Consider the following 25592-nt stretch of genomic DNA (forward strand, 5'->3'; position numbering starts at 1 on the left):
ATTGTGGTGAACATTAAGACTCTCCATTTTAATCCATTTGGTTTCACTGCATAGAAGTCTGCGAAAGTTCTGAACACAAGGTATCAAAATATTTAGGGGACAATATCCAGGAACCATAGAATGCTGAGAAGCTGGTTTTTAGTACTACCTAAGGAAGCCTTCATTTTATTTGTAGCCAATTATTTCCTGTCCAGTTTCTTGCTTGCTATGTAGACAAGCACAAAGAAGTGACTGGTAAGTAGAGAGAAGAAATTCAGAGACCTTTGGGTTAAATTACAACCAACACATTTTGAAAATGCTTCATATACAAATGGTCACCACATGCTATGCTCTCAAAAATGTGGCCATGAAATGATACTCCTGCGAGCCTCCTATTTGAAACTCTATCTTTTTGGCAATTCTCTTAAAGCTATGACAGAGGTTAGGAGAAGGAGCATAATTTATGAGAAGGGATTTTAAGCTGGGGAATCTGCAACCACAGGATTAATTTTAAAAAAAAATTGGGGGTATCAGCCAGATACATGAATTGTATGTGCCAGATAGTTTAAACTCCTACAGGCATTATGAGACCAAGGCTGAAACACCAGAGCTATTAAATTTTAAAATAGTATTAAGGCCAATAGATGTCTCCAACTGGATTTGTGCTTGAGAATTCAAGATGACTTTCATAGTCCTGAAGAATAACAAAGAATGTATTAGGAAAGTGATAACTTTTTAGGACTTGAAAAGAATTTTTTTTAAAACTAGAAGGTTCACAGCATCTCACTGGGACCTTTTTTAACACAACTTGTTGAAGTGTGAAATTCAGTATTATTGGCTCCACCCAGGAGTCAATCTGTAAATACTGGAAGGACTTCATTAGAACAACATTTCACTTAGAAATAGTCCCCTAGTATGATCTCCAAGAAGGACATTGGAGCAGGGCTTCAGCACACAATGGGCAGTTTTATGGAAGGATTCAGTGTGTGTTCTGAAACAAAAAGAGGTGGGGAGAAGGAGAAAAAGCCACCACCCAAAGAATATGTACAATTAAAGTCATACCCTTGAAGTTAACAATGAGATTTAAAGGTCTTCACATCTACCATTTTTCCTAAACAATATACTTTTTGTTACATAAAGATTCCTTAACTATATTATCAGCCTCTTAAAGCCACATGTGAATTAGCTGACTACTCAGCATTGGTGTCTGTAATAAGGCCTGTGAAAATAATGTGTGTTTATTTTATTTTTTTTCCATCACCATTTATTCCCCCCTATATCCTATCCACCTCCATCCACCCCCACCCCTGCAATCGCCACACTGTTTGGGTGTCCATGAATTCTTTCTCTTTTTTATTTCTTTTTTGCTCAATCCCTCCACCTGCCAATCCCCCCTCACCCCCCACCAGAGTTGTCTGCTCGCTCTCTATCTAACAAGCAAAATAGAAACAGACCCAATGTGTGGTTTTTAAATTCTATGGCCATTGTTCCTGGTTAGAAAAAGATACTCTCACTTTTCACAAGGGAGATATTTGGCTCTATTCGATTCCTTGCTTTCAATGTCAAACAAAGAAACAAGAATCCCAATTACATGCCGTAATCACAATTCTGCTCCTATTTTAAATGGGGAGAAATAAAATGATGTTAGCTCCAAGAATCCCCAAGCCTCCAAAAGCATCCTCCTAGAAGTTTCCTAAAATCACACTCTCCTGTAGGACCAGGACCAGATTCAGGGGAATCCCACACAAGGAGGGGCTCCACCAGCAACTCTCAGGGTTTTCTGCAAATATCAGATTTTAAAAAGTCCCTGATTATCTTAGAGAGTGGAAGGAACACTTAATTAAGCTCTCAGTCTGTTGCATATTCAAAATCAGTGTCTGTTTGTATGTTGTGACCCTGACTTTGATAAAGGAACGTGGAGGAAGCTCTGTGCTCATCTACCTTCACACTTACTCTGCTCAAAATAAACACTTATTATGCTAAAAAAAAAAAATAGGGTTGATTCAGGAGGCAGATTTACAGCTTGCAGTATGTTATCTAGACAATACCAACTCTCCAGGGAGTCATTGTGATCTTGCCCCTTTCAGTGTTTGTTCTAATGGATGGACCTTGTCCAAGCTTGTTATGCACAATGAGCCTGTTGGTGGCAGATCCCTATTTAGCACCCACTGAGAAGCTACAGTGACATATGTAAGTCTTCTTTGTATGCACTAGTCACTGACAAAAGTTTCCTAGATAAGATGTTTTTAATAATCTATCCACAACCTTTTTGACAGTGAGGACCAGACTGCCTGAAAAATGCACGTACATAGATGGTCATTTGGAAGACACCAGGCAAAAGGGAGCAGTCCACCCTTCCTCTTCTTCTGTTCCCCTCTCCTTCCAAGAGTGAGAGCAAAATAGAACAAATATTTCAAATCACTGCCACTTCACCCATAAGATAATTTAAATAGATTGTGTTTTAGAACGGAGTCCTTGTGCTTTGTTATAACAACAACAAAAGATCCTTCAGGAATGCCACAGTAAAGTTCATTAGGGCCGACTGACCCATTTATCAGAATAGAGAAAGAAGGAATTGAATACAGGATATGGTTCTTCAGTGATCGGCAGACATTTTGCTGACTGTCCAGCACTCTGGGCACTGACCTTCATGTGTGGGACCAAATCATTAGTGAGATTTCCCAATGAAAGCCACAGTGTTCACTAGGCGTGAGACCACACTGATGTCTGCCATCATCTCTCTTTTTTCTGTTATTTCAGTTTTGAGACAGCCTATGAAATCTTTTTCATTCTTCTGGCAAAGACAGTAATAAAAAGGTGTGTGTGTGTGTGTGTGTGTGTGTGTGTGTGTGTGTGTGTGTGTGTGTGTGTTTTGTGGCAAAAGGTAGATACTGGGGAAAGCCATTTAAACCAAAAAAAAAAAAAAAAAGAACACACAAGTCTTTACCTAAATACAATATGTGGGATGCTCCCTTATTGGGCAACCCACATGAAAACAGCACATGAATGCTGAAATTCAGAGAAAAGCTCTGTATATCGGGATGACATGGACAAGAATCTTAATTAGTTCCTGTAGATTTCAGATCTCTCAATGCAGGATTAGTCCTGCAGCATGGCTCTTGGTTTTCCTGGTGTTTCAAGGAAAAAACTCTTTAAAGACATCAGTAGGGGGTTAATGGAAGCTTTGATAAAGTTTCTCTGGATCTTTTTATTGATGCTCCATTGTGAACTGGAGTCCAGAGTCTCCTCTGACTCCTCTGAGGAGACAGTAATTAATTTAGCCAGTTGGAGCGACAGCTAGACAATTCAGAAGCCCATCTAAAATCTTTGCTCGCCCTGCCCTGTTCATTTCTCATCTCAGTTGGGCACTGCTTTTTTCAAATCCCTTGATGGCTTCCCCAGAGGGTGTAAAAGTTGGCAGTAGCATTCGAAGTAACAAGCACAACTCAGAAATAAAACGCAAATCAGAATAAGACTGTCAAGTGTTTAGAGTGAATGCTGCTGAATGAATTTTCCTTCTCACAAATGAACCTATGTGCCTGTTTCTGTAGGAGGGAAGGAGAAGGAGTCAGGAAAAATAGAGTTCTCAGTCCTGGGTGTATAAATACAACTTTCATTTTTCTACAGTGAAATATTCTCATCTTAAAAAGAAATGCAACCCATTTTTTATTCATATGCAATAATTACCACTAGGTTCTATAGACATTTGTCTATGCTGCTCAGTCAACCTTGAAGCTGGATAATTTAGTAGGTTCTTTTGGAAGGCTTTGATTTATTTCTCCTTACCAGGATGTGTAGTACCCACCCTGAATACAAATTCACGAATCCTGGTGCCACACACCAGAAGCCTGTATCATTGTATATGAACAGGTTTACAGTATTCTTAATTATTATCATAATGAATGAGTCTGCATAATAATGAGGGGGTAGTAACAATATTCCATGAACATAAAATTGGTTTATGTATAAAGTTAGAATCAAGAGACTACTCCCTTTAAAAAATTGAACATGTTTTTAAAATGTACATTTCCTAGGCATGTTGAACAACATGAGGAGCCCTTGACTGGATCAGAGTTTTCGATGGGAACCTCCACAGGCTGGCTTCTCAGAAGCCATTGTGTGTTTATTCAGGCACAGAAAGGACTTTCAAACCAGCTTCTACTTTAGAGACTTGTCCCAACAATGACATACTAACTACAGTTGGCCCTTGAACAATGTGGGGAAGCTTAGGGGCACTGAGCTCTCCCCTGCAATAAAAAATCTAGTTGTAACTTAACTTCCCAAAAGTAACTAAGAGCCTACTATTTATCGGAAGTCTTATCAATAACGTAAGTAGTCGATTAACATATATTTTGTATGTTATCTGTATTAAATGCTATATTCTTACAATAAATTAAGCTAGAAAAAAGAAAATGTTATTAAGAAAATCATAAGAAAGAGAAAATATCTCTATAGTATTTACTGAAAAAACAAAAACAAAAACCCTCATATAAGTGGACCCATGCAGTTGAAGCCTGTGTTGTTGGAGAGTCAGCTGTTCTGAGGATGTGCAAACAACTTTTCAACAAACCTCCTCAAAGCAATTGCTGTATGATTTGTTTGAAAGATTTTAAAATGTCTTTGGAAAGATTTCTGACTTACAGATTTCACTAGTTTCATCATGTGTTTTGCCTTTAAATTTCTTAGAAGAAAAAAATAACATGATTCACTTGAGATCAAAGGCAAACCAGAAATCATCTTGGTGAGGAGACATGGGAAAGAGCAGCACATATTATTACTTAAAAAGAAAATTGCTGCCAACATGTAGGAACCATACAACAGTGAGTGCTAAGAATGCACGTTTGCAAGAGAATCAGAACACTGCCTCCTGAGGCTACTCAAGCATGCTCCACAGTGTGCACTTAACCCAAGCGTCACTGGGAAAAGATGTGCCGTGCAAGAAAGCAAAGGCGTATTGAAAACCTAATTATTTTTGTGAAATCTTGTTCATATCTTCAAAGCCTCTAAAATAGAAGGGGTCTTACCAAATATCAAAACTGTTTCAACTGTGAGATTAAGCTAAATGTTGGTCTACCATACCCTTTGCTGAGCTGGTTCCAACAAATGATACTAACATTTCACCATCTTTTCTTTAAAAAAATTTTTTTTGTTGATTTTTAGAGAGAAGAAAGGAGGAGAGAAAGAGAGAAGAGAGAGAAGAGAGAGAGAGAGAGAGAGAGAGAGAGAGAGAGAAACATTGATGCAAGTGAAAGAACATCTATCAGCTGCCTCATGCATAACCCCCACCCAGGATAGAGCTTGCAATGCTGGGCATGTGCCCTTATTGGGAATCAAACAGGCAACCTTATGGTGCAGGGAATGACACCCAGCCAACTGAGCCATACCAGCAAGGGCATCACCGTCTTTTCAACCTCCTTTCTCACTGTCCCTCTTTCTTGTTTAGTATTCCAGAGCAGGGTCAGGGATGGTTAATACAGGGTGTGGCAAAAGTAGGTTTATAGTTGTGAGTAGGAAAAACACAGTGTTTATTCTTGTATTACTAATTATTGATCATTGTATTATTTTCTGTACAATCAGCTGTAAACCCACTTTAGCTCCACCCTGTCTGTTCCCTATGAAGGCCACTCACTCTCTTGAAGTTACTCAAGTCTGCGGTTGTCCTGTAAAAGCAGCCTTAGACAACACAAATTAGTGGGCTTTGTTCCAATAAAACTTTATGGATACTGAAATTAGAATTTTATATAATTGCAAAATGTCACAAAATGTTACTCTTCCTTTGATTATTTTCAACATGTTGGAAATAGACAAACCATTCTTAGTGAGTTGCACAACACCAGGTGGAGTATCAAGATTTGGCCTCTGAGTCATAGTTTGCCAACCCCACTCTAGGGCACTAACAGAAACTGGAGATTTGTGCCTCAAAAATATCAACAGAGCTCCCCCCCCCCACCTTCTTTTTCAAGCTTACAGAAAAGCCTTGGTCCTGGCCACAGCTCATTTGGGTTTAATATCCCATTTCCATTCTCAAGATCACCAGGATGTCTCTGTTTGTTGTGATCTCAAACCACACTTAAGGCCCACACAAGCACTGTCCCTCAGAACCATTACAGTCTGACTTTGTGCTCCAATGCCTTTCAAATCAGGCCAAACTGGACTTCCTGGCATCTTTCATGTTCCTTTCTACCCTTAGGCATAATTACGTAATAGTCCCCCTTACCCAGGGCCACCATGCCTAGAGCACATTACCTAACTGGTTGCTCTAAGATGCTTCCTTTTCTCCCACCATCTCCTTGAAGCTTTCCTGTTACTATCTGGAAGGCAGGTAGCAATTATACCCAGTAGGGATGAGAATTCCCACTGTTCTCCATTATCTCACTCAAATAACATAATAGGTCTAATTAAAAGGTGGCAGAGAAGGAGAGAATGGGAACTTACCAGTTGAGCAATAAAAGACAGTATGCCTCTTGTACTTAGTTATTTTCTTTTCTTTACTCATTATTTTGGTTACATTAAATTTATCACTCCTCGACAGAGTTCACTGATTGTTATTACTGTAAATAAATGTGTTAACCAACAAACATCTACTATGTGTGGTGCCGGCGTCACCAGGAGGTGTTTTGCCACTTGATTGTTGGTGTGGCATTTCCTGGTAGTTTTTAAAAATTGTCTTCCTAGAGAACAAGGCCAGTCTAACAAGCAGCACCAGTTCATCCAAGGGCAAAGCAATTGGGATTCTCCACAAGAGGCCCCAAAGGGCCTTCTCTAACTACCTATCCTCTGAGAATAATGTGAGAACATGAGGTCCCCAGCCCAGAGCAATGGGAACAAGCTAAGACAGGTTGACTATAGAACCCTTATAAGGGGGGCACTGCTATGAAGTCACAAGTTCTGCTTTTCAAACATGGCACCAGAGCAGAGTTTCTAAGTCTTGCCACTACAGAAATTTTGAATAATTATTTATTGTAGAGGCAGTCCTGTGCATTTTAGGATGTTTAGCAGAATCCCTGGCCTTTACCCACTAGATGCAATAGCACATGCCCTGCTCCCAATCGGGACAACCAGAAATGTCCCCGGACATTGCCCAATGTCTGGAGAGGGGCCTGGAATAGCTATAGTGGGGGTACAACTAGCTTACTGTTTTGCCCTTCAAAGTAAATACTTTGTCTGGCAAGGTGGGGCTTAAAGGGTGAAGGGAAGGCAGGATTCAGATGTATTCTGATAATTCTGCTGAAGCATTTTTGGAATTTTTCCCACTCTTGGAATTGCCTTTAGAGCCAGTTTCTGAACGTCAGAGAGAAATAAGCCCCCCTTCTTCATGCTCATAGCTCATGTCTATGTCCTTGGAATCACAGAATTTTAGGATTGGAAAAGATCTTAAAAATCAACTAGATTCAAATAATTATATAATCCATCAACTATCTATCTGAACTCCTGTGAACTCAGAGTTTTCAAGATGTTTGTCACTAGGACACCACAGCTGTGCTGAAGAGAGATTAGCAGATGTATTTCACTGTGAGATATCTGGAACAGTGTCACATGCAAAATAAAACTCAAAAATCACTGCCCTTGAGTACAATTTGGGATTAGTATAGATTATCAGCCATAGGATTTCCATAAGGATTTAAAATAACACAACCTAGAGAATGGTCCAGCCCCATAGCTGGAAGGCAGATGAGGGGGTCTGGGGGTGCACAGTAAAACCAGGCTCACTGATATTAAGATCTGCTGGCAGCCATGACAGCATTTTTAGTGAAAATATTCACAGTTCTGTTGCTCGGCCAGGAAAACCTTATTTTATTTATACAGCATTTCTCTCTCCTAGTGACACATGCTGTATTTATTTGCCTGAGATGGTCCACTTAAGTAAAAGTAAACCAAAGGAAAGCCATCTAGAAAACAAATCACCCAGCAGTCTGCTTATCCATTTTTCATAAACATCAGAGCCATCTCCTTCTAAACAAAAGGCAGAGCAGTTGCCAGAGGACAGAAAGTGAAGAAAGGGAAATAAGAGTTTGCAAGGGGGATCTCACTCTGTCCCTCTTGGTCGTTAATGTTGGAAAGCATTCTAAGGAGAACGTCCATTACCACCCACCACCCTCTCCCCACCTGTTCCTCACTGGTCCTGGCATAGAGGTGGGAGTGGGGGTGACTTATCTCATGAAGAGAATTTGGGAGAAACACTATGTCTTAGCTCCACCCACTCTGCTCTCTCAAACCTGCCTAACTGCACAGAGTGACCATTTGGGCAAACTTAGGGGTGCAAGCTTTATATGGAAGGGAGCCTACAATTGGCCAGCTGGGCTAGAGTGTCTGGGGGGTGACACTGGGTAAATGTTACTAGAGCTAGCTAGCCCTTTTGACCACAGATATAAAGCTGACATTCTTCCATCAGTTGATCAGCAACAAAGCTGACATTCTGAGTTCCCTTTGTCTTGTCTTCTGGGTCAATTGGGTTTGAACTCAGGAGGGGAGGAAAAGGTGTCAATAGCCCCTAAGACACCACAGTAAGATGTAGGTTAGAATGATTTAAATAGCCATGTGAGAAGACCAGCCCATTCACGAAAGGTGTCAATAGCCCCTAAGACACCACAGTAAAATGTAGGTTAGAATGATTAGAGTGATTTAAATAGCCATGTGAGAAGACCAGCCCATTCACACCACATTCTACAACTAAAGGATCAAAGCCCAGTTACAGCTACACCTCCTCGCCCAGTCTGCTCTCACAAATGGGGAGAATGCCAAGCAGAATATATGAGTGCCATTAATTATGTAATAATTTAAAAAGAAGGGAGCTCTCCCTGGTTTCAAGTGTCACTGGCTCTGACATTAGCTTGGATGAGTCATTTCACCTTCATGGAGCTGTTCATCTGTGGTCTCAGAGGTGGTGATGATAAAACCAGGACTTCTAGGTTTTGTGTTTGTTCTTAAATATGTTACTGATGAGAGAAAGAACCCTGTGAAAACTGAGCAAAAATGAGAGCCATAAAACTTTGTGGCCTCCAGGTTGTAAATGCTAATATTCATTGATTCTGTGTATTCCTCATAGAGTGAGACATCATTGACCATAAAGGTTCCTTAGGAATTTAATTTAATGAAATAATAGAAACGGTTACAATTAGAATACAATTGTGTATGTGCAAATATGCTTAGGAGAGCTTTGATAGCGTTTGTGGCTGCTACATTTACCCAAATTTTGGCCTACATTATTAATTTGCCCTACTATGAAGAAAGGGTTTGTTAATCAAAGATAAACTACCCCAATGATTTTGAATTAGTGAGCTCCAAATTATGGTAGGATAATGAGGCAGGGCTGTGCACATACACGACGCGGCTAAGCAAAAGCTTTCTGGCTGGCCACATAGGAGGTCTCCTTATTGAAAGATTTATTTTTAATTTTGAACAGCTTCCCAGCATCACCCTTCATGAAAATTAAAATAAGGAGCTGGAATTTTGTCCTATTCAGCAAACCTCCTGCCAGGACTGCTCACCATGGCGGAGAAAACAACCTCACTGTGTCAGAGGAATTCCCTGTCCACCTTTCTCCTAGATCTAAAAGAATTACACCTACATTTTTAGTCCAACTTTGACTGTTTTCTTCCCTCGTTGTAGGGGGAGGATCTTTAGCCTGTCTTCTTCCCATTCCTTGCCCTTTCTGGCCTGGCGGGGGTTGACATAATCCTTTGGCTTGAATCCTTAGGTGTACAGAAAGTCATAGACGTCTCCCCACAAAGTCTGTGGGAGCCAAGCCTGTCCTCAGCACATCTCCCAGAGGCTGTTCTCTGCCAAAGAGAATGACTTCACCTGTACACTAAGGCCTCAAAGTCTCCATTCCTAGTTCTAATTCAGTGAAGAACACGAAGCGGTGATGCGTTTTGAGGAAAGCTGGAAAGGTGCTTCAGGCTGAACATAAGGATATCGATTGGCTCACAAATCAGACTCCCCAGGGTGTGCAAAGATCACTCTGCACCTCGTTGGCTCCTTCTAACTCAGACACACCAGTGACACCAATGCATTTCCCAGGATCAGCATGCGGCATTTCCAGGGCATTCTCCCAGAAAGAGCACTAATCGAAGACTGGACATCACACACAGAGTGCTTGTGATGCCATTAGAACCTCCTAAATCATTCTAGTCTTTATAGAAAAACAAAACCAATGACCACTAATAGCGTTCACAACCTGGAAGTGCAGAAATTAAAGACAAAAGCATCACCAGATGATCAGTTCATACCACATATTTCAAAAGACCAGCCACCTTTGTATCGCCGAAGCTGCCTTTGGGGAAGATGTGCCTTTCTAGCTCCAGTTCAAAATCTCCCCCAAGTCTTAACTTTTTATTTATTCTAGAGAGTTCAGGGGAAAGTGGAAAAATAATGGCTTTGGATCGGGACACTGGAATACTTCTCACTAGAGATCAATTAGTACAGACATATTTTACCTAACTATTGAGTGCACTTACTGAAACATGCATTTAAGAGAAAAGTGCAGGAAGAGGTGATAGGATTGTGGGCAATTTATAATGCTTTGCCAGCAAAGTTTGTTGTTCTTAAGAGCCTCACTAAAGGATAAACTATAGTTGTTTTTTCCCCTGCTCCCTTTAACTCTCCAGAAATAAGTAACAGGGAGCCGGCAATGGAAAACATGTGGCGAAAATCCAGAATGGAAAATTAGCATGAGGATGCGTGGAAACTTCTTCAGGGGAGGAATGGGGATGAGTAGGTCAGGGCCTGGAGCCTAGAATTCTAGATTCTACTTTGCATTTTAAAAAACCTGATATTTAAGATTTTACAATAGTTCTGCAATTCATGCAGCAGTAACACAGCATGAATAGAAAATATAAATATACTACAGCAAATATAAATGTACCAATACAGATTAGTAAAAATCAATTTTATGATCCTAAATAATCTGTAAATGCTCTAATGTCCAACCATGGACCTTGTGATTAAAATGGCCAGCCCAAATCACTTAAAAGAGCAGTCTAGCATAGAGTGACCCAGCTCACTAGACTGTTATCTGGTTTCAATCACTGTTTTGGTCTTCATTTAATCTCCTCCTCCTAGTACAGGGTGTGTTATGCAGTTAATGTCCAAAAATTTATTTATTGAATGAATGAATGTTTATCTAAGAGTCTTTTGTATTATAACACAGTTCACAGGTTTATAATTAGGTCCATGTAGTTTTACTTTAATTTTGGAACTCTAATATCATTCATGGATATCAACACAAGCCCCTTCTCTATAATGAGCACATTTAGATCATTTAATAAAGTGGATCCACTTCCTACCTGCTTGGTTGGTTGTCACGGTGACAGACACTGACTGATCCGGACTAGGGTTATACTTGGACACTCCATTCACCGCCCAGATTTCAAATGTGTAATTGGTATGAGCCAGGAGGTCAGTGATGGAGACTTTGGTGGTCTTCAGGCCATTCTGCTGTGGGGTGTAGTGGACCCCACTGCCACAGGGCCGGCACTTGCTGGAATCACCAGCTCCACATTTCTTGCACACCACATTGTAGGAAATGTCCTGGCGGCCACCCGTGTTCTGAGGACTGCTCCATTCCAAGTTCACTGAAGTCTCATTGACATTTGAAATCAAGTTTAGGGGAGCAGATGGTGGGCCTGGAGAAAGAGAAAAAAACATACCATCACACCAAGAACTGTAAGGATCCTTTTGGAATCTCTCAGTTTCTATTGTTCTCTGCAACTTCAAGAGGTAGATGGGCCCATTTGGCAAATAATGCAAAAAGGAAATCGAGTTAGCAAAAAGATCTTTTAAAATAAAAATAGAATAGAAAACTGTAGGTGTGAGTGTCATTTTCATTTGTGTGCAAACAAATGTGGCAATACCTGCCACTCTGAGATGTAAGGCCACTCTACATCAAATGAGCTCCAAGTCCAGGCTTCCCCTCTGAAGTGGCAGGAAAATATCACAGCTTATCCAGTCTCGATTTTATCATCTGAAAAATAGGTATGCAAATGCAATTCTAGTTCCCAGAGCTATTGTGGGACTCTGCTAAATTAAAAGATATATACCACTTCTGAAGATAAATGGTGATTCCTAAGTTGAGTGTGTCATCAATATAGAGGAAGATTAAATTGTTTATTGGGTAATTACTTGGAACCGGTTTAACCTGGTTGCAAAGATGTTGAAGGAAGGTCCTGTTGCTGAAACATCCCAGCTTGAGGCAGATATTGTACAAAGGCACCCAACCACACGTTCAGCCCTTGAACTGACCAAGGCTGCCTAGGCTTTGCTTTTATGAAAACATTAGTACCTGTTTACACCAATGGAAAGAAATCCAAAAATGATGTTTGCATTTATGAAAAAAAATGGTGAAAATTGTGTTTTGCATTTGTTTTGCAGCAAGCTGTTATAGAAGCAGCGTGCACCCTGCACGCCAACCTCCTTTCCCAGGAACTCAGCATTAAAGCATCAAGCTGCCTTAGCTTTGAACTGTGTCTGTCAGCATCTGTGCTTTATCTCGATTTACTTTGTGCATCCCTTAGCAAGATGTGCCTTAAGGTAGTGGGCCATTTCAGCTTAAGAAAGGTTTCGCAGAAACTCTCAACTTTCAGATAGTGGGGTGGGGAGAAGGGGAGAGGGACCTGTACTCATTCCAATGGACATGCAAGAGTTTCTGAAATATGAATGGTGGTAGTGGAATAGAACAACTGATCCCAACAGATAGTGGTGGTTTAACAACAATCTACACTAATAAAAGAGAAAGATGCAAATTGACCATATTTTGTAATGCCCACCAGCCAATCAGGAGTGAGTATGCAAATCAATCCAACAAAGATGGTGGGTTAATTTGCATACACAGGCACTGCCCCAGCTGCTCAGGGCCTCTGGGCAGTGTGGGAAGGCGGAAAGAAGGCTCTGGCCAGGGAGAAGGCGGTGTCAGCAGCCAGGGGAAGGAAGGCCCATTCTTGCACAAATCTTCATGCATCAGGCCTCTAGTAATAATAGATAAGACTATAGAACAGCCATGGGCAAACTACGGCCCACGGGCCGGATCCGGCCCATTTGAAATGAATAAAACTAAAAAAAAAAAAAGACCGTACCCTTTTATGTAATGATGTTTACTTTGAATTTATATTAGTTCACACAAACACTCCATCCATGCTTTTGTTACGGCCCTCCGGTCCAGTTTAAGAACCCATTGTGGCCCTCGAGTCAAAAAGTTTGCCCACCCCTGCTATAGAACAATGATGACTCTCTTGCTGTAGATTAGTTTTTACAGGCCAAGAAGTTACCACACAAAAGAAGTCAAGAAGAAAAATAAGTGTGGGAGACATGAGAGGTAATTTTCCTGGTCTCAGCTGGTTCCAAATGTTTAAAAGACATCTCCACACTCTAATCAAAAATATTTATTCAATGTGAGAGTCGGAAAGCCCTCTCTTTTCCTTCTCCTTTCACGTTGTGATCCTCTAAGAAAAGAGCCAAAAGTGGGTTTTAATGAAAGTTTGGGATTTCTTGCTCACTGTACCTATTCTACTTCTATTTTGTCTGTAATGACTGCTTTGAGGAAAGTTACCTGGAGGCCTGTGTGAAGTCAGGAGAAGTGTTATCTCATGGACCACAATGGAATGTACTGTTCCAAAGTAGCCTCTGAGAGAGAGTTGCATGTAATCTATATATAAGGGGTTATATTCAGTACTATTCAGCTAATGGTGATGAAGAGCAAAAGAATTTTGGTGATAATACTGAATAAGGCCAATTTCCTCTCCTATTCTCTTTGTACAGCTTAATTGAAGACTTTATTTTAACAAGGTAAGTGTGCCTTCCCAATGTCCCCTTGAAACTAATTATGATGTCTTCTGCTCCCTTGCCTGATCTGTGAACCTTACAGGGAAAACAATGTTGCAAAATTTGTGTTAAAGATGAGATTACCCCACAGAAATTTCAAGAAATAAAATACCAGTGTTCTTTTTGTTTACATTTTCATTTGTATTAAGGGTCCTTTGGAAAATAACAAGGTCAAATAAATGGTTTCTGAATAAACGAATAGAGCTCTTTAAAATCACAGGCTCCTAGAGCCAGATAGGATGGTAAAGATCATTTGGTCAAATAGCTTCATTTTAAAGATGAGGAAATTGAGATCCAGGAAGTGAACCTGATAATATGGAAAGCTTGTGCAATCTAATTAGTGGCAGAATCTAACATCCATAAGTACTAACTCCACTTTGGGGTTATTTCCACTCCACCATATGGCCCCCATTTAAGGTATAAGAACAACAAAATCAGCAGTTTCAACCAAAGTTTGAAATGTAAAGGTAGGAAGAGGGAGTGTGTATCATCAGTCCTGTTCAGGTTCTGTAGAAGCTTGCCACCATGGTGAAATCCTTACTCGTTTGCATCTGAAGCTGACCACAGCTTGGTTTATAAAATAGGTCAGCCACTGGTTCTCATTGTGCTGCAAGGTTCTAGGGTTAAATGAGAGTGACTCTCAAATCCATGCCAAGGTTCCTGGTCCACTTTCACATGGGAAAATGTGACACAATGAATCAAATACCACAGAAGCAAAAAGTCAGTAATTAGTATGTAGGATGGGGCATGGCAGTGTCTAAACAGAGAAGAAATGGAGCAGAAAACTAAATGGTCACAGACTTTAGAGATATAACACAGCCACGTGGGGAAAAAAATGCTTCAGGATTTCTAATTGGAGGGCTGGCAGGAAAACCAGTAGTAGCCAGCCCAGAACAACCTTCTTCCTTTGGGAAGAAGATTTGCATAGATGCTCAAGGAAAGAAGGAAAATTAGGCCAATTCAAGTTCAATGTTGTCTCCGTGAATGGTCTGGTGAATGGTACTGAACACGGTTTATGTTTTGCTGCCATATGGAATGATGGTTTGATGAGCATAGTTGCAGCTTAGAAATTAGACTACAACACAGAATTGAGGCAGGAGGAATGGAATATAGAAATGTCCACCCAATATGATTATAATATTGGCCTGCACAGGAACCAGGAAAGAAAGAATGCCTTATAAATTAAAATCATAATGGTGGTTATATTTTTTGTGGGATTGTTTTCTCTTTCTTTCTTTCTTTCTTTCTTTCTTTCTTTCTTTCTTTCTTTCTTTCTTTCTTTCTTTTTTACCTTTTGCATTTAAATGATAATAACATATGAAGTGTGTTTCTATTTAAAGGAGGGGTCATCTCTTCTTCAGAAAAGAAAGAATTCTCCTCTTAAGACATAAGAAAAATATAGTCAAAAGTCAATACTTAGCAGCACCTTAAAACAATCACCTGTAGAGATGGCTAAAAAGAAAAGGAAACAGGCCTTCTAAGTTACATGAATTCTCTGAGTAAATACAAATGATCCAGAAAGAAAAAATCTTAACTTTTAGATTATCTTCCCTTTTGTTCACATAAGTATTATATCTGGATATTTAGGAACAATTATATTTCTGAAAGGTAACTGACTTTCTCATCAGAAATATATCCATTGGCAAATAAGTTTCCAATTACAAATACAAGATGTATCACAGAGAGGAATAAAGGTGGCATTTGTTTTAATTTTCTAGTCTTAATATTGACATCATGTCCACTGAGCAGACACCAGCATCAGGCAGCTTGTGGGTGATTGTGAACAGTAGGGTTTTATGCTTTCTAAAGCTACCCAGTAGTGGCCTGAATGTAGGGCTAATAGCAATCTGCATATGGTATTGTCCCACAGTTCAGGTCTTTATTTCTATTTCCTATTTTGTTTGGAACATGGTTTGCTAATGCAACACTTATCACCAGTCTATATGCTCCTCCAGAGATGAACTGATGTCTTCATTTCCTGGTGTCTACCATGATTCGTAGTTCAGAGCAAGCTCAATAAATATTTGATGAGTCGATGAATAAGTGAATGACTGCAGGGAAAACTGACAAAATCCTCAAATGCATCTATGCCTAACTATCTCCAGTGTGTTTTCAAATGTGTGAATTAATACAGCTTTCCCTGAGCTAAAGTAGTATTAGTCGGCTTTTTACGTACAGATTCATGAGCATTAAGCCCTGTAAAGGAGTATCTCAATGTAACTAGTTTAATTCAATTTCTTCTTTTCTATAATTTAAAAACAGTTTGGAAAAAATAAGGAGGGATATATATATATATTATTAGTGGTTACTTCTTTTGAGAGGGATTGTGGGATCATTCATTTATTCAATAAATATATATTGAGAGTCCAGTATTTATCTCCTGCTCTAGAAGAAAAAGAAAAAAATTCATTCATTTTGATAATTCACTGGATAGTTGAAGGAAGGGAAGCTGGGAGAAAGAAAGAAACTAAAGGAAGCTAAATGGGGATTAAGTGAGCACCGGGAGGATGTAAGGGCAAACACTCCATCCTCTCTTGTTTTTAGAACTCCCTAACCAACCACTCAACCAATGAGGCTGGGAATTTAAAATGTGGGCTTTACCCCTGGCCTGCTTGGAACACCGTCCAATACACCAAGGTTGTGGGTTTGATCCCCTGTTAGGGCACACAGAGGAAACAACCAATGAATGCATGAATGGGTGGAGGAATAGGTCGGAATTTCTTTCTCCTTCTCTAAAAATCAATAATAAAATTTAAAAAATGCAGACTCCATCAATTAAAGTTGTATTCATTTGGGATTGGTTATTATGACTTTCCTTTCTCCATCTTGACTTGAGGCAGTGATGGTGAACCTATGACACACGTGTCAGAGGTGACACGCAAACTCATTTTTTTGGTTGCTTTTTCTTTGTTAAATGGCATTTAAATATATAAAATAAATATCAAAAATTTAAGTCTTTGTTTTACTATGGTTGCAAATATAAAAAAATTTCTATATGTGACACAGCACCAGAGTTAAGTTAGGGTTTTTCAAAACGCTGACACGCCGAGCTCAAAAGGTTTGCCATCACTGACTTAAGGTCATGCTATATTCAGGCATGAAGTTATGAAAAACTTTATCTCTCAAGTCAATTTTAGCATCTTAGGAAGTCAGCTGGCATATTCCTTATTAGCCTTTATAGAGCTACAATTCTTTTAATTTTATTCTTATCATCAAAACTAAGACATTTTAAAATACAAATCAATCAATAACTGAAGTGTATTTAAGTGAAAATAAATGTCCTTCCTTTCATTTTTTACTTTATTTGTAGAACCCCCTTGGAATTCACATATAAGCTGAAGATTCTCTCCCTGCATCCAGGAATGGGGATAGCATGTTAAACTATTTTAAACTTCTCATGTTTAAAGGGCCCTTCACACTTTAAATATAATTTAATGGCATAGATAATAGCTGTACTATCAGGACCAAAAGTGAAATGCAATAGCCCTGAACTTGAGAATCCTTTAGAGCAGCGCCCAACAAACTTTCTCTGTAGAGGGCCAGGTAGTCAATATTTCAGGTTTTATGGGCCACAAGGCCTCTGTAGCAACTACTCAGCCCGGCCACTGTACTTCAAAAGCAGCCACTGACAATACCTAAACAAATGGCATGACTGCATTCCAAGAACATTCTATGTGCCAAAACAGTAGAGTTGAATTTTGCCTGCAGGTCATACTTTGCCTGCGACTCCCCCCACCCCGCCCCCAATGCCCCCAGAGAATTTGATGGGAGAAATGCACCCTCTTCCCAAGAAGATGCTCACAGGAATCCATAATTTTGCACCTAATTCTAGGGGCTTCAAGCATACCTGGAACCTATCAGAGGAGCTCAGTGCAAGAACCTCGGTTTTAACATTTATATAGCCCAGATAACAACTCTGGCTTCTAAATGCCAAGTTACACCTACTTTCATTGACTAAGGAAGCAATAAAATATGCAGAATAGTGTGGCCTATTTCTTGAGTTTCTCATTGCTCTGAAAGAAATGGGCCCTGCATTTCTTGCCACTGTGAATAAATTTAATGAACGTCCATTCGCTTCGCTGGTGGTGTGCAATACTTGCTGTATCACACAGTAGGCACTGGTGGGAGGTGCTACAATGGGCAATTATGATTTTCTAGTGGGATGTCAACTTGCATTCAGTTGACAGCAGTTTGACAGTATGAAGTCCAGAAAAAACTATAGCCAAATTACAGCAGAAGCAAAGAGCTATCATATATCATGTTACATCATGTCAAATCATACAAGAATTTTGATCTTCCTTAACCTATCATGTGCTCTCCTCTGGGAAAAGCAAGCATTCAGAAATGAATCCCACACTACCTACAGAAAATAAGTGAACGTGACATGTAAGAAGGGCAACATTCCAAGTATGAAAGAAAATTCCAGTAATTCCACAAATCTTAGTTCTTTCCTCCCATGTATTAGACTGAAGTATAATTTTTGAGTAGTTTCTAGAACACATGTGCTGGCTTATAGAGGATTTAAAGGAGCCCCATTTAGGACAACCTAATGTTTACATATTCATAAGAAATCTATATGAGCCTCCAATTCAGAAAGAATCAGCCAACACTGAACCTAAAGTCCTAAGTGCCACTGATGTGAACTAGGACTTTGGTGTGAACCATTCCATGGAAAGTCTAGGTCAGGACAGCTGCAACCTATGTATTCCACCCCAAACTCACAGGTCAGGAAATATGGACTTTTTCATTCTTATAGGAGTAGCTGGAACTTTAGCAAATAGTAGAAATCTGTAATGATAATTGCATTTAGAAGTAGGTTGGGACAAAGGGACATATAAACTTTAATTCCTATTTCTTATAACAACTGAAATTAAAGTATGAGCAGATTCCAGGACCAAGGGAAGAATAAATCAAGTTTAAAACTCACGTTGTTAGAAAAACTTTAAACATGCAACTCAAGTACTTTAGATTTGGTAGCTCTGCTGGGAATTCTCTCCCCTAGCTCTTTCAATAGCTGCCTCCTTAACCCTCTGGTTTCAACTCAAAACTCACCCTCCTCATTCCTGACTACTCTATGCAAAGTAAAATTCTCTCTTTCATTTGGCCCTACACCATGTCATCTTTTGTGTTTTCCTCACTGTGAGAATTTTAAATTACCTTGTTCATTATTTATATTCCCATTACAACAGAAGCTCTATGAGAACAGAAAATATTTTCTCGTCTGATTTAGTCCTTCCAAAGATGCCAAACATATAGTAGATGCTCATTAAATATCTGACAAATAAATGAAAGAAGGATGCTGCACCTCCCTAGCACTTGCATATATCACAAAAGCTGATCAAATAAAAAGGTTTTAAAAAACCAAGTCTGTAACCAAGGCTAGCAGACAGTTGACAGAAAACCAACGTAGCTGGGTTTACGTAGAAAGTGGTTTCCAGAGCTATTGGTGATTTTAATACTTAATTGATTTTTAATCATCATTTTAAAATTCAATGCCTGAGCCATGAAATTAATTCTGGATGTGGAAAGAAACCCCTCCCCCAGAGTATGGGTAGAAACGTAACTCTTAAATGATCAATTTATTTAAGCCCTACTGTCACCCTACTAAAATGCCAAGGCAACCAAGACACATCTTCTGAGGAAGAGGCACCTTGGGTCTCAAGTTCAATTTCATAAATCTTCATTAATCATGTACAACTTTTGTGCTGTCTATGATACTTCAATGCCTTAACTGTAAAACCCTCCAACCCTTCATATAAGCCTTTGTTAATCTCTCTCCAGCTGAGTGACAGGTTATAAGGCAGAGTAAACGGGTGTTTATGTTTTTTACTGAAAAAAAGCCCATGCATTCCCCCCTGACAGTTGTATATGTTGCCCCCACTAATTGCTTTCTCTCAGCCCTGCTGCCGTGGGTTAGTTTACATTAAGACTGCTGTTCAGGGACACCTCATCGGAGATATATGAACAGAGCATAACCTTTTATCACAGCAGTTTGTGTTTTAACAATGTGCTAAAGCAAAACTGCCTATTATTAAAACACAGAACCATTTGGACCCATCGATCATTGACTGCTGCCATGAAATACTCTGGGCTTCCTAAAGAGGTAAATCCTTGCTGAAAATTTGCCACCATGTATTTTTCTAGTTTATCTACTTTCCCATTCTCCATTGTAGGAACCTTTGTGTCTTTTCTTTTCTAGGTTAATTGGTGAAGTAATTTTTTTTTTAAGGACACTAGTTTGTGGCTGAAGAACCCTATAAACTCCCAGTTATCCCAGAGGAAGCTACAATATGAAAGATGAAGATAAGTAATATATATTTAAATCATAAATATTTTGATTTAGAATTAACTAGCCTGTGAACTAATTCTGATTTCTTGGGAAGCACTTTGCCATCCTTTATTTTATTTTAGCCCCTAATCAAATCTGACAGAAAAGTATTTACTAGCCATAGCAACTGTAAAATAAGTTAAGCCATTTGCCAAAATTAACAACCAATAGTACAAAGTTATGATCAGAAACCCTGATTCCAGGGCTAAAACAACCACTGTCACAAGGATTTAAACAATGAAAGGAAAAAAAAAATCATAACTATGAATTCTTTGTAGAACAAGCTGGAACTCTCCCAACTTTCTCAATTCACCCCAAGTAACATTTATCTAGCTTCCCTAACTTTGGTGCTGGCAACTGCTGCCATTATTTCCTTGATGGCGTGGTTGTCTTAGCTGGGTTGTCCTCCCTACCTGGTTCCTAACTTCTACAGAGGAGTGTAATTGGGAATCTATGTTAAAGGTCTTTCCCTGGGTGGATGGTCACAGGAGGATGGGGGGCAATGATATCTATGCAATAGGAGTCTCCCTGTTCAGCTTCTGCTGAGCTGTAAAGAGCATGTGGAACAAGAGTCAACTATGAGAGGAAAATCAAAACACTGATAGCAAAGAAGGTAGCTAGCTCTCACCCCAGGGAATCTCAAGAAAATGTATAATTGACCCTGTTTCATAGAAGCCTGCTGTGCACAACTGCTCTATGACTTCTATGAATAGTGTAAAAAATGTTATCCAGAAATGACAGAGCTCAGTGGATAATAAGCCATTCTTAATTATTCATGGTGGTGGAAAAAAAAATGTAAAAACCTGGCTAAGTGGCATTGGCAGATTATTTAAGCCTTTCACTTAGGCATACATTAGTGTTCCTCACACCTATGCACTTTCCAGCTGAATCCACATTGTACTAATAACCCCTATAGCATGAGAAGTAGGTTGGGCGTTAAAGACGACACTACAATACTACTGCTTTAAAGCAAATAATTCAATGAGATGATACCTGATCTGTATTAAAGTTTTACAAAATTTTGCAAATAACCAAATGGCAAGTGATCATCAGCCTTGGGTCCATCTAGTTCCTTTCACTTAGCACACCAAGTGATCTTTTCCTCTCTATTCTAAAATGTCATTGGATAAGAATTGTGTTCTTGGGTTCTCTAGATGTATTTTCTCATAGTATTCAAAATGCTGAAAGGTAATCCAGCAAGAAGAGACAAGGGTGTGGCTCACTCACTCGCAGATATCGGACCTTGAACAACTGATATCTCACTAAAGGAGCAGCCTGGAAATGGAATGGGTCAGCGAAGGCTGCATCCAAATCATCGAAACATCTTTGGTTGCTTTGGTCGGTTTGTAAGGTCCAGGGGACAGGCACTGGCTAACAGGCAGCGGAACCATGTCATGTAATCTAGCAATAGGAGAGCTGATGTCTCAATTTAAGTTTTAGACTTATGACAAATGAAATGTAGTATGAAGCTACACTAGTATATTGCAAATTTGATCAACATGAAATAATAAATTCCCTGAAAATCTTAGAGACAATTTTTATAAAAATATGTTCACAACAATGATTGAGTACATGGATGATACAACATGGAATGGTTAGAGATCAATCCATAGATCCTCTGAAACACTTTCACTAACAAAACTTTGGGAATCGGCCTATACTCTCATTCTTCTATGAACCACTCTTTCACTAGATCTAACTGCACTCTCATTAATCAGTTTCCTAGAATGCCCTTCCCCTTCTCGTTATTAGTTACTTGCAGCTTTAAAGCAAAAAAGAAATATGTTCTTGGGTAGAAAAAAAAAAAGGAGTTTACTTGAAACTGAAGACTGCCTTTTATCCTATGGTTTTAAACATCAAAGCCACATGCTAGACATCCCTCCCAAAATCCCTCAGCCAGACTGTTAAGCATGGAAATCTTTGGGGTAAAGAATTAAACTGAACATCATACCTTCAAGGGCTTGTTTGAAAATGCTTGTGAGATTTCCAAAATTAAAGCACTTAAAAAAAAGTCTCTCTCTTCTCCTGACCTTGGGAACAAGTAAGGACGATGTTATTTTAATTTGCATTCAAATTTTAACAACACAGTCACAGAACCACTGGGATCCACATTGGGTTTGCACTGAAGATTGCTCATCATTTCATTATGGTTCATTATGTTGATAACTGTCAGAAAGCATTAGAAATGAAGGCTTTGAGTAATAGAACTGAAATGGTAATTTTAAAACAATACACTTTGTGAAGGAAATACATTGGCACACTAAATTCAATTTAAAAAGGCAAATGTAGAGACAAAGTAAGTGATGTTTGCTGTTCAGAGCTAGGCTATTCAATTGCTTGATAACCTAAACCTGCAAAAAGCTTTTTCAAATCAAGACCTTTCGTCATAGATCTTGGTAAATTTACCCTCATTAACTCTAAGCAACTCCAGTATAAATTGTCCTAAAAGCTGCAATTTTGGAATATTTTAGGCTACGTCTAAGTATCAATCACCCACTCTTTGTTTGTTTGGCACAGCTGACTGAATTATTCAAGGCCGTTTACTTGGAGACAGATTTGTGAAGGCCCTTTAAGTTGGCAATCTAAAATAATAATCTCTTACTTACAGAGTGCTCCCGATCACAGGGCTCAAATAAGTTTCATCAAACAAGTTAAATAAGGAGTACCCAGCAGCACAAGAACAGATTTCCAATTGAAAAATACGCAAAACCACTCTGGTAATGGTGCTCAGAAGTAAAGTTGCCAAAATAACAAATTAGCTATTTCTTTCTAGATACACAAAACCAATTTACTTCTTCTACAAGGCATTTTTCCCAGGTACATTTTAAAACAAGATAAAGGGTTGGAAAGTTACTTTACGTGTAATATTGGTTCAGCCTCCTGGTGGGGGGGCGGGGGGGGGAGACCTTTCTCACTATAATCACTGAACAAGCGACTAAGTGACAAAGGCACTCAGTCCTCCTGCATAGGCATGCAGCTGACGTCTCCAACACTGGAATCGCCAGACAACATTCCTGATGACAGGGAAAAGAAAAGGGAAGGTGAACGAGATCTGAAGGGGAAGGGCTGGTTATCTGCAGAGTTAAAGGACATGAACTTCATGAATTAAAATCGCATTGAAATTTCTTCTAAAAAATGATTTATGAAATCAAAATCCCTCCATCAACTTGAATGACATCCTTGTGTCTATCAAGGTCCAGGTGTCTGCCTTGCTAGCAATGTCACCAAAAGCCCCATCGCCTTTCTCGACTGGTCCACATGTCCCAGGTGACCATTCCCATTGACACTCTCTGGCAGTAACCTAGTGGGGACTCCGGAAGAAAACACAAACAAAAGAAGCTCCACAGTGAGTGTATTGGATTATGCAACTCCAAACCAGATGGATTTTCTTCATGTGGGAGATAAATGAAGTATTCGATTTCCATTACGGAAGGATGTTCAGAACCCTGGAAATATCTTCAGAGAGTCACCACTGAGTGGAAGAGCAGCCTGAAACTTACAGGCATGGAAGAGACGGTCCCTTGTCTCCTGCCATCCATCAGGGAGGGTCTGACTCTTTGCTACGGAAAAGTGGTCCACAGACCAGCAGTATCAGCAGCGTCTGGGAACTTGTTAGAAAAGCAGAATGTCAGGCTTGACTTCTGCTGATCTCTAGGTGCTTTCCATGCACATGAACATTTAAAAGGTATTGTTCTAACAGGTGCAGATTATCTTCTTGAAAATATTCAGATGATTCCTCCATTGAAACATTGTCTATCTCTCAGGCAGACACCAATGTTAACCTAGCCAGAGGCTCCGTGGAAAATCTCCCCAAAGCTAAAGTTTATTTGCCATTAAATTCTCTCAAGTTCTCTAGCAATGTAGATGGTGTGCAGAACGTCTTAGGCGTTTCCTGCTAAATTAGCCAATGCCGCATGTGTTCACCTGGTCTAGTCGTGCTCCAAGTGAACAAAAACCTGATTTTATGAGCCAGTGGAGCAGAGTCTCTCTGTGGCTGGAAGAATGAGTCTCAATTCGTGTATTTTATTTCTTCATTAGTGTGCCGTCACAGTGAGTGATCAGTAAATGCAGGGCTGCATAAGAATGCGGGGGTTAAAGGCAGCAGAATGAACAAAGAAGGTGCCTGATTGCCATGGCTGTCAGCACCAGGGAATTGGGTTTGTCACCTGGCTTAACCAACTGGTAAGGACTCATTAGAGGCTGGAATCTGTTTGAAAGGATCCCTGATGTTTAGGCTCCTTCCCATCCCCAGATCTTCTCAAAAGAATCTGATAAGGCTGGGGGTGGGGGGAGCGGGAAGGGCTTCATCCTGTGGGTTATTTGAACAAGAGGTTCTCTGAGAAATTCCCACTGTCTCCTCTCTATTGAAATGTCTGCTGCAGCACTGACTGTCCCACAGAACTTTCTGAGATGACAGAAATAACTCAGAGAGAGACTCAGGCATGCTGCCCAGTATGGTGGCCACTGGCCACATATGTCTACTGAGCTGTTGAAATGTGGCAAACCTACATTAGAAACTGAATTTTAAGCTGAATGTGATTAACTCTAAATTTAAATAGCCATGTGTAATGCAGGGCTTATTGATTAGACAGTGCAAGTCCACTGTTTTCATCAAGAAGAGAATAGATTCTGATTTTGCTGCTTAACTTACTAGTATACCTGTTAGCAACATATGGTTACCTCCCAGGTAATCCCTATCTCAAAGGAGGTCTTATGAGTCTTATGCAGTAAATGTTCATTGAATTTAAATTTTTTTTAAAAAGGACTTAAAAATTCAACTCTATAGAGAAGTGGTTTCAATTTTGTCTGTATAGTATAGTGGTTCTCAACCTCCCTAATGTTGCGACCCTTTAATACAGTTCCTCATGTTGTGGTGACCCCAACCATAAAATTATTTTCATTGCTACTTCATAACTGTAATTTTGCTACTGTTATGAATCATAATGTAAATATCTGATATTTATAGGATGTATTTTCATTGTTACAAATTGAACATAATTAAAGCATAGTGATTAATCACAAAAACAATGTGTAATTATATATGTGTTTTCCGATGGTCTTAGGCGACCCCTGTGAAAGGGTCGTTCGACCCCCAAAGGGATCGCGACCCACAGGTTGGTGACCCACAAGTTGAGAACCGCTGGTATAGTAGAATGATGGCGACAACTTCTAAAAATACTGATGCTGAGTCCTACTCCCAGAAATTCTGGAGTGCAGTGAGGCTGTTGGGTCATTTAATTGAGCAGTCAGTGAGAAAATCATCACAGAGGCATGGACAGGCATTGGCAATCTGCTATGGAGGAAGTGACCAGCTGCCATAACAGAGGACCAACATTTATTAGATCCCTATCAGGTGCCAGACCAGTACAAATATTTTCTTATTTAATGTTTAAAACCACCCCACAGGTAGATAGTAAGAACCCCATTTTACAGATGCGTAAACTGGGGATTGGAGAGGGTAAATAAACCC

The 25592-nt window shown here is 39.6% G+C and overlaps 1 protein-coding gene across 6 annotated transcripts in view; it reads right to left on the minus strand.

Moving 5' to 3' along the window:
* The window catches only part of EPHA4 (EPH receptor A4), a 137556-nt gene that overhangs the window by 49133 nt on the left and 62831 nt on the right, over positions 1–25592 (minus strand). For all 6 annotated transcript variants that reach the window (XM_014531121.1, XM_005883482.2, XM_005883483.2 and 3 more), the window contains one exon: positions 11265–11603. In XM_014531121.1, the coding sequence (XP_014386607.1) occupies positions 11265–11603 (339 nt within the window). The remainder of the gene's footprint in view (positions 1–11264; positions 11604–25592) is intronic.

This window comes from Myotis brandtii, unplaced genomic scaffold (genome assembly GCF_000412655.1).
Source record: "Myotis brandtii unplaced genomic scaffold, ASM41265v1 scaffold79, whole genome shotgun sequence".
Taxonomy (NCBI): domain Eukaryota; kingdom Metazoa; phylum Chordata; class Mammalia; order Chiroptera; family Vespertilionidae; genus Myotis; species Myotis brandtii.